The sequence below is a fragment of the Lingula anatina genome, chromosome 1 (assembly GCF_051362555.1).
Source record: "Lingula anatina isolate TDL-2025a chromosome 1, LinAna3.0, whole genome shotgun sequence".
NCBI classification, from domain to species: Eukaryota; Metazoa; Brachiopoda; class Lingulata; order Lingulida; family Lingulidae; genus Lingula; species Lingula anatina.
This window is the reverse complement of record NC_141767.1, coordinates 23,860,712-23,872,295: the sequence shown is the minus strand read 5'-3', so window position 1 is coordinate 23,872,295 and position 11,584 is coordinate 23,860,712. Positions and strand designations below refer to the sequence as shown.

General features: G+C 35.7%; 2 protein-coding genes across 3 annotated transcripts; one reads left to right on the top strand and one right to left on the bottom strand.

The window, feature by feature from the left end:
• Nucleotides 1-278: 278 nt before the first annotated feature.
• Nucleotides 279-3,910, bottom strand: LOC106152105 (exonuclease V). Of its 2 annotated transcripts, none has more exons than XM_087002526.1 (3): nt 3,816-3,910; nt 2,919-3,149; nt 279-2,657 (listed from the first exon to the last, which is right to left on the bottom strand). In XM_087002526.1, the coding sequence occupies exons 1-3, from the start codon at nt 3,862-3,864 to the stop codon at nt 1,903-1,905; spliced, it is 1,035 nt and encodes a 344-aa protein (XP_086858652.1). In that variant the 5' UTR covers nt 3,865-3,910; the 3' UTR covers nt 279-1,902. The 2 variants fall into 2 exon arrangements, with proteins under 2 accessions (XP_086858652.1, XP_013381053.2); XM_013525599.3 differs by lacking the exon at nt 3,816-3,910 and adding an exon at nt 3,558-3,734.
• A 201-nt stretch (nt 3,911-4,111) lies between these two features.
• LOC106152087 (uncharacterized) lies at nt 4,112-11,582 on the top strand. Its single transcript, XM_013525577.2, has 2 exons — nt 4,112-4,416; nt 10,133-11,582. Exons 1-2 carry the CDS (start codon nt 4,230-4,232, stop codon nt 10,771-10,773), a joined length of 828 nt encoding a protein of 275 aa, XP_013381031.2. The 5' UTR covers nt 4,112-4,229; the 3' UTR covers nt 10,774-11,582.
• Nucleotides 11,583-11,584: the final 2 nt, after the last annotated feature.

Genomic DNA, 11,584 nt, shown 5'->3' with positions numbered 1-11,584 from the left:
TTTTCATTTTAAGTGCATAAAATCAAGATATAAACTAATTTTTCAGTTTCAATTCTTTATTTACCTTTAGAAATGTATTCTTGATTTTGAAAATGAATTCTTATCATTCATTCTAATAATGTTAGTTGCTATTTTGAATCGAGTCTTGACATTTATCAATTTGTCCAATGTCATTCGAACTTCAATGAAGTCTCTTATATCTACATGAGGCAACACAAAACTAAATCACAATTTACATTTAAACAAAATCTGGTATTTCCAAAAATAATACAATTGAATTGTTTTAGAACAAATTGTGTTGTGATTTCCGCAATGCCCTGGCAACAGCTTGAAGATTCCATCCATTTTACTGATACTTAGACACGATTCATTTCAGTATATTGGAATTCTAATACGACAGCTGTTAAGGAGCAGTGAAAAAGTATCTGACATTCATATCTCATACAACAACACTACTATCTGCAATGGCCAGAAGATATGCTTACATTGCACTGCAACTAGGACAGTTACAGTTTCAACTAAAGAGACCATTTTTCAAATCTTCAACTTAGTATTTTGGCCCTTTACCCTGAACTATACTGAATCATGCAATCATTCCTGTTGCCAACGTATCTATAGACTTCCTGCAGATCTTTTTTTTTTTTTTCTCTTTGCTTATTCAATCCTACAAAAGGGTATCAGCTGACCTACTGTTCACTGGCATAAAAACTGAAACTAAATGCAATTGAGACAAAAGCCTTTACTCAACATGAACCAAGTCAAAAATCATTTCCTTAATCTCTAAAATTACTCAGTTTTCATTTTGTAAGCATTTTATCAAATCATTTTTGTCACTTATCAAAAAATTTACAAGCCAGCAAAAACCTAGATCATTATTTCACGTTATAAAGGCAAAACATCTGTACCTGTTATTCAATATACTGTTTTTCTCCGTTTTACAAAATGTGATGTTTCATCACTGCCTGTGTAATCATCTGGTTTGGCCTCCCTTTGTTTTCCAGAGCCAAATATACTCGAATTTCTAGAAGGTCCTGATTGGGCAACAGGGTGTTTCTTGGTTCCAGGGAGCACTTTTAACTTTTGCCTGGCAGCTGCACCTTCTGTAGATGTGTTTGAAAATGTGTCATATTTAACATTTAATTTGTACTTACATAAGCTGTTGTAAGATAGTCCAAAATATTCTCAATGAAAACCAAACCTAAATTTTGTTATTATCAAAGTAATAAAGCAATAGAATTATCTCAGGTTAAAGTAAAGCTTAGATTTATAGCTTGATATCCTCATAACAGGGGTCTTTACCTCTGCTTCAGCCTCTAGGTGCCAAGTGCTTACTTAATTAGGAGACAACGAGAACCTTTTTATTATGGTCTTTGATATAACCAAACTTGGAAACAAGCCCAGGACTTCACCAGAAACAAGCGCTTTGAAATTTTTGACCATATTTAAGACTGAAAGTGGCAACCTTATAGGCTGGATCACTTCAGGTGACTGACTGCTTCATATGGGATGTAATTTACAGAGATCTTTAAATGTAAGTTATTTTTTATAGTCCTATTGCCTATACATGTAGATGATTCCTTCAGCTCTGCTGCTCCTCCATTTCCATCACTATCTCTTCTTGGCCTAGGACCACCTCGAAATCCTCCTCTGTGCTCACATCTGTCTCTGTCATCATTTCTGTAACCACCCTTACTGCCATACCCTCTATCACGATCCCTGTATCCTACTCGATCCCCACAGTAACCTCATCTTCCCCTCAGCCTGTCTTCTCAGTGACCACCAACCACCATAGCCTGCGCCCCTGTGGTCATCTCTGTAGCCGATTAAGAAACATCAAGAACAATACTTTTACCCACTTCATATCCAGTCGTTGGCTGATGCTTGGAGTGGTTGAAAATTGTATTATTTTAGGGAATTTGCGCAGTTCTTTCTTGCTAGTTCCTTTGATTTTTTCTCTCTCCATTCACAAACTTCTGCAAATTCACAAGACTGGCACTTGAAGGCTTCTTCAATATCTACTCCTTCAACTGGCCTTTCCCCTTTCCAATACTTCATGTAATGATCACATGTCTCCTTTAACCACTGTTCATTGTACTTCACCTCTGTAATTCCAATAGTGGAATTGTCTTCTTGAAAGCAGTATTCAAGAAGCAACTGGTTTATGCAGGTAAGGCTCTTCATTTTCTCAAATACACAGTCCATAAGTTCTGATAAATTAAGACAAGATAACCCATGTTCTGTAATACTGTTATTAATGTCTTCTCCAAAGTTTTTGTCCAGTTCAAGATGTAAATGCTGTGCCACAGAATATTTTGTAATTTGACCTTTCACCAAATCGTCAAATAGCTTCTTGTAAAGCATGACTTGTAAAGAGTGAGATTTGCTCTGAGCTTTTGATGGCAATGTTCTAGAAGAAGACCGCGTCTTTAATTCCAAGATGTCAAAAGTAAATGTTTCTGGGTCAAACTGTATTTCGTCTATCAATCCTATTACAAAAACATTGTGACTAAATGGAAATCCAAATATAGGTATTTCTCTCCTCATCCTTGTTCCAAGCAGAAAACTGATTACTGGAGAGTATAGATTGAGTAGTTTTGCCGCCCAGATATCTTCTTTGGAAGTAACTTTTATTTTAACCACATCATGATCTGCAAGTTCTGAAAGGAAAAAAGAAGCGGTTATGTGAAAAGGACTGTATATAGTACATGTATGTAATAATTAATCAGTAAATATTAGTAAGAGAAAAATTACACAAGAAATTTTCACATAATTATGTGAAGTTTATTTATATAAGAAAACACATGCAATGTTTTAAATATCTGTAGACGGCTTACAAATACACAAAAGGTTGTGTTGAAATTAATAGGATGACCATATAAAAAAAATTACATTGATCAACTGGCTCAATGCACACTAACCTCTCGCAAGATGCAAGTCTGTCCCTTTACTTATTGCTGGTTTTTCCACCTCCACTACTGGCAGAGTGAGGCTGTAATGTAATTTCTGCTCACACCACATCTGTGCCGTTAATGAAGAAACCCACAGGTATCCGCGACCAGGGGAGAAGAGATCCAATGGTCTAGTAGTTGTTTTTAACTTCTTGCTGACTTGTATTACTTCAGGTGGAGCTGCTGAATCATTATCTTGCTCTGAAATGTATCCAAATTTTATTGCCTTTATAATGCAGTGTCTTAAAATTTAGACTAATGCATCTGCAGCTGCTGCTAGAATTACCCCGTAATCCCATCAAATTGGCACTAAAGCTAAAATTGATTATAAACCACTGTATCTTCAATGAATTTATGCAAAAAAAATATTAAGTTATAAATTGTCTTGTTCTACTCTTTAACATCTATCGACTGGTCGAGACACCAGACAGTCAGGTAGCACGGAATTTAAATGCGTTAGCTTTCCTATCTACTGATTTTGATATGTATTATGTATCACAAATAGTACAAAGTAGAAACCGTAAATAGAAGTGCTAAGCCATGAATTTTCGTGCTACGTGCGTCACTTTCTGGGAGCATTTCAATCACACTGTTGCAAAAACACCACACCTTCAAAAGATCTTTTATCAAGCACTATATCTGATAAAACGCCATCATCAATATCTTCCCACAGGGCCTCGATTGACTCTTTGGAATTTTTTTCTTCAAAGTTGGCGCAATTTCTCGACCCAGAGGCTTCCATCGTTGTTGATGAGTGCAGTAGTAATATGATAGGACATTTATCCAAGACAAGATATTTTAACTTGATTCGATTAACAATTTCCTCATGTTTTTAATATAGAAAATAGCTTGATTTTCAAACCATACCATTTAGTTGGCAACACACTGCGTTGCTGCCGATATCTTGGCCAGTCATACAAAACAGATGTGTTGATGTTCATTACTCCTGAACCAGAAGCATTGAATGATGTTGTATTCTTGCGCCGTAGGAGTGTTGATCGAAAGCTTTAATTTTCCTTTATTACTTCAAAAATGTAGATTAACTTTCTTTCCAGTTCTATTAAGATTGCTTAGTTGTTTTTACTATAGAAAGTTTGATTGTTTTTAAATACTTAGTGGCGCCCAGTCCTGGAACTATATTTTCTATTTTAGTTCACAAATTTTTGTTTATCATAGCAGTGCTGCGTAGTGTTGCATGGATGCAACTCCGCTGCCCATGCACATGTGTATGTTTTTATGGATTAGGTGTGTTTCTGTTCTGTTGTAGAACATGTAGTGGCAATGGATGGTAGGACAAGCACAAAACGCAGTGGAAAGAAAAGAGTGGTGACTGACCGACTGAAGAAGAGCCAAAGGAAGCCCAAAAAGCTCTCCGTCAAACCACGATCCACGAATTCTTCCCGTCGCAGTGGACTGGTGTCAGATCCGTCAAGTCCAGATGTCTGCGACTCTGATATCCTGCATGAAGGTAATGATCGCATATGTCGTTAAATATATAGAGTTTTATAGCATCGTGTTTGTTTGATTCTCTCTCTCTCTCTCTCTCTCGCCTGTAATTCTTTCATTTATGATTTAATTCAAAATAAATGCTTATTTTTTTATCCTAAATCATGCATTCTTAAATTAGTATTTCTAATAATTCATTTCACTAGAAGAACTCTTAGTGACAACAAAACTTCTTTTGTTCATAGAATTCAGTTATAATTTTTTTTTGTTCAAAGGAAAGAAAGAAAAAAGAATGAAAGAAGGGAAATTTGGGCTCTGTTCTCTCTGACACATTCTTCACATCGTTTTGCATTCCTAGTACTTTTTTGCCATAAAACAAATTTTTTAAAATTTTTGCATATTTTTTTTCATTATAAACATGTTAGGCTATGATGTGATGTGCAATATGTTCCATTTTTTTTACACCTGCTGTAGTCACTGTAATAACTTAACAATCCCTGACAGTTAATACTAGAGGTTTAATATTTTTGTGGGAAGGGTTCTTAATCCATCCTGATTGTGGTTCTGAAATACTTCGTATTGTAGGAACTTATATTGGATGCATTGTCAGGCTAAGAGAAGGAACTGGTAGTAGGCATTTAATACTTCCCCTGTATATGTTCACCAGACTGAATACTGCTGCTTCAAGCATTAAATTGCCAATATTTTAACCTTCAAATGTTTTTCTATGTCTTCATCTTCTTTCAAGGTTTTGTATTCCACCTGCCCAAACTGGCCTTTAGGAGAGCTATTTATAACACCCCATTTCCATAGATTAGATCGACCTACTTTAGATCGACCTAACTCCCTGGGGGTTTACGCTAAATAGCTGTCAGCCGGGCGGACACGAAAGTTAATTACCCCCTTACAGCTTGTAGTAGGCGGGACGGACATTTAAGTCGGATTATCTGAAAGTAATCTAGTGAGACTCCCCGCGGGGATAGATCGATCTAAAATCTATGGGAATAGAGCCTAAGATTCATGACTGCTCTCTTTGATTAGAATTGTTAAGATTGTAACTTTTTAAAAACTATCTAAATGTAAATTTTAAAGAGTATAAAGTAAGCCTAGATTTTGTACCTACTATTTTTGCAATATAAAAAGTGAAATTTTAAATACAGAGAAAAATTGAATTCTACAGCATATGCTTTAAAATTATTTGAAGTAATTTTTTATTCATCAGCACTTCCTTTTAAAATGCAGATACAGGAGAAAAATTTTAAAAAGCACAGCCTGAATTCCATTTGATGGAAATTGTTTATGCCACAAGCAGGTTGAAATAAAGTATTTAGGCCACACCAGTTGGTTGCTAAAACAATTGTTACAACTGTATGGCAATAGTTTAAACTGAGAAAGGTCAGTTGGTTTCATGGTCATAACTGTGTCATTAACAGTTTTAAGTTCTTAATAAAGAGTGTTGCTAAGTCAGTTCTTTGAAAATGCATAGTTGATCGGCAAAGAAATAGTTGTGAGAAACTCAATACAGGGCTGCAAATATTTGCCAAATGACAATACAATATGCTGCTCTTGATTTTAATACCCTTTCTCTCCAGGATCAGGGCATGACTTGTGCAATATGTGCTACATAATATTTTAATAATGCCAACGTTTTCCACCTGCAGTAGAAGCGAAGCCGTTGTTTGGATATGTATTGTGCCTTCAGCGCTAAGTAAAGTTGACAGTGAGGGATATACAACAATGTACATTGTGGGGCTGTTATTCAAAGCTCCAGTGTAACACAGTGAAGGAAAATATTGTTTTGAAAAGCTTTTATGATTTTCTTCATGGTGCTCACAAGACTAGAAATATTAACTTCCATTTAACAACTTTGAGCTTTAGATCGGTAAACTTTGTGAAAGTAATGCAACTGCTAGGGTGGAAAGGGCATTGATGAGAAGTCTGACCACTGTAAGAAAACGTTTGATCTTTTTTGTAAAAAGAAGCCTCTTGGGGAAAAAGAGTTGACAGGAGTAAAAAATAGACTTTGTGAGAAAAGAAGTGATTCCTCCTGGCAACTTCCCTTTTATTGAATTAATGCCTTGTGTAAGTTGTGTTGTATAACATTGCCTACCTTACTATTGATTTAATTCCTTTTTTAGCACATAATGCTTAAAGGGATAATAACTCTTCGTATGAGATCTATATTTCACAATAAAAACATTGTGAATAACTCTTAGAAATATAATATATTCAGTTTTACCACAAAAATGGCAGTTATAGCTTTTTTTCTGATATCTGAGCTTGTCTTTAGACCACGTGACCTCCATTGATGGCTATACTCTGTTAAAATCTCTTAAGAGATTTTAACAAAAAACCAAACTTTTTAGAAAAAAACCAGGGACTAACTTTGAATGTAAAAATGGTTTCATTAACCATTGGTAAGTATGGGAAAATTGTTGTTTACTCCAGGAAAATTCATTTTTTGGCCGAAACGAAGAGTTATTATCCCTTTAAGATACGCTTCCAGGCTGTTTGCTCATGTGATATTGCAATTTGTTCATCCTACATTATTGAAGTCATAAGCAACATTTAAAAGATAAGGTAAAAGATGGCCGATTTATATTTAATATATGCATATTGTGACTTTTCAAGTTTTTTAAGTGTTGAAAAGTCACAAAAAGATGTTAAAACATTTATTTTTGCCTTTTTATTGTACCACCAGCGTAGGCGCTGGCGGTACACATGGTTTTAGTCCCGACCCGCATGTTCCGCCGGCTCCTGCGGCTCCGCCGGCTCCTCTGGCTCCGCCGCCATCTCACCGTTACCGCTTCTCCTCCTAGACGGTAAGTGCCTCTGTACCCACCTCTGGGATTTAGGTCACCTATAATCTCAACTCGTTCCACGTAAAATTTGGGCTTTGTCGGAATTGGGGTCTAGGTGTGGCACTCATTGCAATGCACCCTTGTCCAAAAATGGCAAAATTAAATGCTAATTATCTACCCTTCGGAAGGAATTATGGGAAAAATTTCTACAGACGGCTTTCCAAAAGTCATATGTGTAGATTTCAAATATGCCCTTGGATTTGACCTTTGACCTTTATTTCAAGGTCAAACGGGCCAAAATTTTCAAAAAATTGAAATTTTTTACGAAAAAAAAATTATTTGCGCTGTTATTCAGACACTACACAGACTTAACCAATAATATTATTGGAAAGTGTTGCCCTTCGGGTCATCTTTCATCTCCGTGAATTTGGGGTCAATCGGTGCATTTTCACGGGAGCAGCAGCCATAAGATACCGAAACTGAAAACTTCTCTAATTCAGGAACCGTTAATGCTAGAGACCCATTCTTTTTTGCATTTTGTAGAGCATGTAAAGCCCAACACTGGAGGTGGTTTCCGTTTTTTTGTATTCCATACGGTTTTCGAGTTACGCTGTATCAAAAAGTACATATTGGTGGTGAAAGCAAAATGTGCAGTACGGTAATGGATAATAAATTTTGAACCCTGGGAAAATAAAACATAAGGCTTGGCAAGGCAGACAATTTCTGGTCAAAAATGACATTATTTCATGAAATTTGAACATCTGGAACTTCTGAGCACCTCCCATTTCAAGAATTGCAACCAAAATGACCTTTTCTTTTTTGTAATTAATTTTTTCTGTAGGAAATTTATGGCACATTATTGTAACTCCAAAATTATAACATTTAGTCCCTTATATGTCCAAAACTGGCAGAGATAGGTCCATAGTTAATATTGAATTTGAATAGGAAGTCATATACTGGCAACGTAAGTGTGACCTTGAAATTGACCTTTGACCTACTTTTCATCATGAATTGAACTTTGCAAATTTTTGTACCCTTTTATCTCCAAAACTGGCAGAGATAGGTCCATAGTTACTATTGAAGTTGAACAGGAAGTCATATACTTGTAATCTTACTCTGACCTTGAAATTGACTTTTGACCTACTTAACAGCATAAACTGAACTTTGCAACTTTTTAATGCTTTTTTTTTTCAAAACTGGCAGAGATACGCCCATAGTTACTATTGAATTTGAATAGAAAGTCATTACAGCCAATTTACTGTGACCTTAAAATTGACCTTTGACATACTTTTAACCATGAACTGACATTTGCAAATTTTGTTCCCTTTTATCTCCAAACCTGGCAGAGATAGGTCCATAGTTACTATTGAAGTTGAACAGGAAGTCATATACTGGCAATCTAAATGTGACCTTGAAATTGACCTTTGTCCCACTTTTCATCATGAATTGAACTTTGCAAATTTTGTTCCCTTTTATCTCCAAAACTAGCAGAGATAGGTCCATAGTTACTATTGAACTTGAATAGGAAGTCATATACTGGTAATCTTACTCTGACCTTGAAATTGACCTTTGACCTACTTTACACCATAAACTAAACTTTGCACCTTTTTAATGCTTTTATTTTCAAATCTGGCAGAGATACGCCCATAGTTACTATTGAATTTGAATAGAAAGTCATAAGAGGCAATTAACTGTGACCTTCAAATTGACCTTTGACATACTTTTAACCATGAACTGACATTTGCAAATTTTGTTCCCTTTTATCTCCAAACCTGGCAGAGATAGGTCCATAGTTACTATTGAAGTTGAACAGGAAGTCATATACTTGAAATCTTACTCTGACCTTGAAATTGACCTTTGACCTACTTAACACCATAAACTACACTTTGCAACTTTTTAATGCTTTTTTTTTCAAAACTGGCAGAGATACGCCCATAGTTACTATTGAATTTGAATAGAAAGTCATTAGAGCCAATTTACTGTGACCTTAAAATTGACCTTTGACCTACTTTTAACCATGTACTGTTCCCTTTTATCTCCAAAACTAGCAGAGATACGCCCATAGTTACTGTTGAATTTGAATAGGAAGTCATATACTGGCAACGCAAGTGTGACCTTGAAATTGACCTTTGACCTACTTTTTATCATGAATTGAACTTTACAAATTTTTGTTCCCTTTTATCTCCAAAACTGGCAGAGATAGGTCCATAGTTACTGTTGAACTTGAATAGGAAGTTATATATACTGGAAATTTACTGTGACCTTGAAATTGACCTTTGACCTACCGTACGATGAACTGAACTTTGATTGTACCATTTTAGTTATATATATTTTTTGCATATTTTGAGAATTCTTGTTGATTGCATTTTTTACAGCTTGTCAAGCACAAGACTGGTGGTGGTGTCCCTTTTTTGTGGGGGGGGGGCCTATACGATCGCGCTTACTCCGGCTGGTGGTACAATATTCGGAGGCGGTATCGCCTCTCTGATCCTCTAGTTTAGATTAAGTATTGAAAAACAGACTAAACAGTTCTTATCATTATCCAAATGACCTGCAGCCACAAGGTTGACATAATCATTGTTTATAAATGTTCCTTTAATTCACTTCTCTTTGCTTAGTCCTTACATTAATGTGGGTGATTTATACTTTTCATGAATAAATCTTTTCTTTTGACTGATGTCCTTATCAATTTTCAAAGGCCTCTTTTTTAGGATCTTTTAGTGCAGATGCATACAGCTCTTAAGCTACAAGTAATTTCACTTAGTTTTGCATTGCGTGTGTAATTTTATCAATACCATTCCATATCGTTAACTACCATTTGAGGCAGCTTCACTTGTTCTTCACGTTTAGATCACTGTAAGGGCTAAGTTTACTGATAATGTTCTGTTGGTGTTGTGAGTGTGATTTTAAATACAAGTTTATGATTCTATCCTTTAGGTGTAGACTCTGACTCTTCAACACAAAGAAACAAAAAGCAAAAACCACCAAGGTTAAAACAGAGCAACAAAAGGTCAAAGAAAAAGTCGCCAGCTGGTCTTTCGGCAGGGTCTCAAACTCGTCTTCCTAGTGCAATCCACAGCGGGGCCCTGGTCAGTATGATATCTAATTCCCACCAAGACATCAGCTCAGATGAACAGAATATTACAGGCAACAGAAATGATATAGACTTTCTGGCACAGTCAGTGTCAAGTGCCTCTTTATCAGTAAGCCGTAGCAGTAGTCGTTCAAATTCAAATAAACGCGAACACTCACCTCCGAAAAATGAGTTGGAGGCACTGATGCTCAGGCAGGATTTCGATGAAAGCATAAGATGGGATTATCAATTAAATGACCCAGAACTTGAAGAAGAAAGAATGAAGTATTATAAAATAAACAGGAGGAAAAGATATCTCAAGGCTGCTCAGGCCCAGGGAGTGAGGCTGTCCTGTTCGAGTAGTGCTAATTGTAGCGTTGTTGGATCAGCAAAAGAGAGGACAGATGTTGCTCCTAATAACAATCTAATACCTGACCTGATTAAGACAGGTCTGCCAAACATAGGTGCTAAGAACAGATATTCTGAACTGCTGGTGAACTACTAGATAATTTCTTAAATTCTATACCAAGTGTATCAAGGCTGTTCCAGAGAGGTGTCAGTAGGGGCATGTTGTTGGGGGGTTCATTTTATTCTACCTACTATCTGTAATTCTTTTTAAGTTAAGTATTGGAATCGTTATGCATGTATAACTCTTTTTCAGGATTTATTTGATATGCTCATGTTACCCTCCACCAGTGCAAGTTGAACTTTCCTGAACTATGTTGTTTTATCCAAATATTAAGTGTCAGTAACACATCATAATGCCTTTTGAAAGGAAACTGTGATTGCTTAACATTTTGATATGTTTTCTACCTCAGTCAGGTTTTTCAAATCTCACTTTTTTCGCTATGATCAAAAGCTCACCTCACACATAAAGGCATTAAGGTTGCAGTCTGTATAGTCACTTGTGCCAGTTAGGATACCGCTTACTTCTTCCAAATGACTGTTAGTTATCATTTTGGAGTTAAATCAAATTGATATATCTCATTGTTGATGTCTTCACTGTAACTCTGCCTACCCTTCACCTCTTGAATACCAAAGTAATTTTATGTTAATGAACTCCATAATTTAGCTATTAGTTTAGGTACCAATCATACATTCATTAAATTCATATCTTAAAAGTAATTTAAAACAAATGATATGGAAATTTTGAACTTCAAATTTGAATTCGTAAACCATTTTAAATGCTCAATAATGCCATATTTGTATGTGAATTTGTGTGCAGAGTGCAAAGGTTGATATGACAAATGTTTGATGAGATACACTTCTTGCCAATATATTTTTATAATCAAATAAATATTAAATACTACATAATT

Excerpts from the sequence above, each read along its gene's own strand:
- LOC106152105 (XM_013525599.3), bottom strand. The coding sequence starts at position 3,690 with ATGGAAGCCTCTGGGTCGAGAAATTGCGCCAACTTTGAAGAAAAAAAT. Across the intron at positions 3,150-3,557 it reads TGATAAAAGATCTTTTGAAG|AGCAAGATAATGATTCAGCA; the intron begins GTGTGGTGTTTT and ends GATACATTTCAG. Across the intron at positions 2,658-2,918 it reads AGACTTGCATCTTGCGAGAG|AACTTGCAGATCATGATGTG; the intron begins GTTAGTGTGCAT and ends TTTTCCTTTCAG.
- LOC106152087 (XM_013525577.2), top strand. The coding sequence starts at position 4,230 with ATGGATGGTAGGACAAGCACAAAACGCAGTGGAAAGAAAAGAGTGGTG. Across the intron at positions 4,417-10,132 it reads CTCTGATATCCTGCATGAAG|GTGTAGACTCTGACTCTTCA; the intron begins GTAATGATCGCA and ends TCTATCCTTTAG.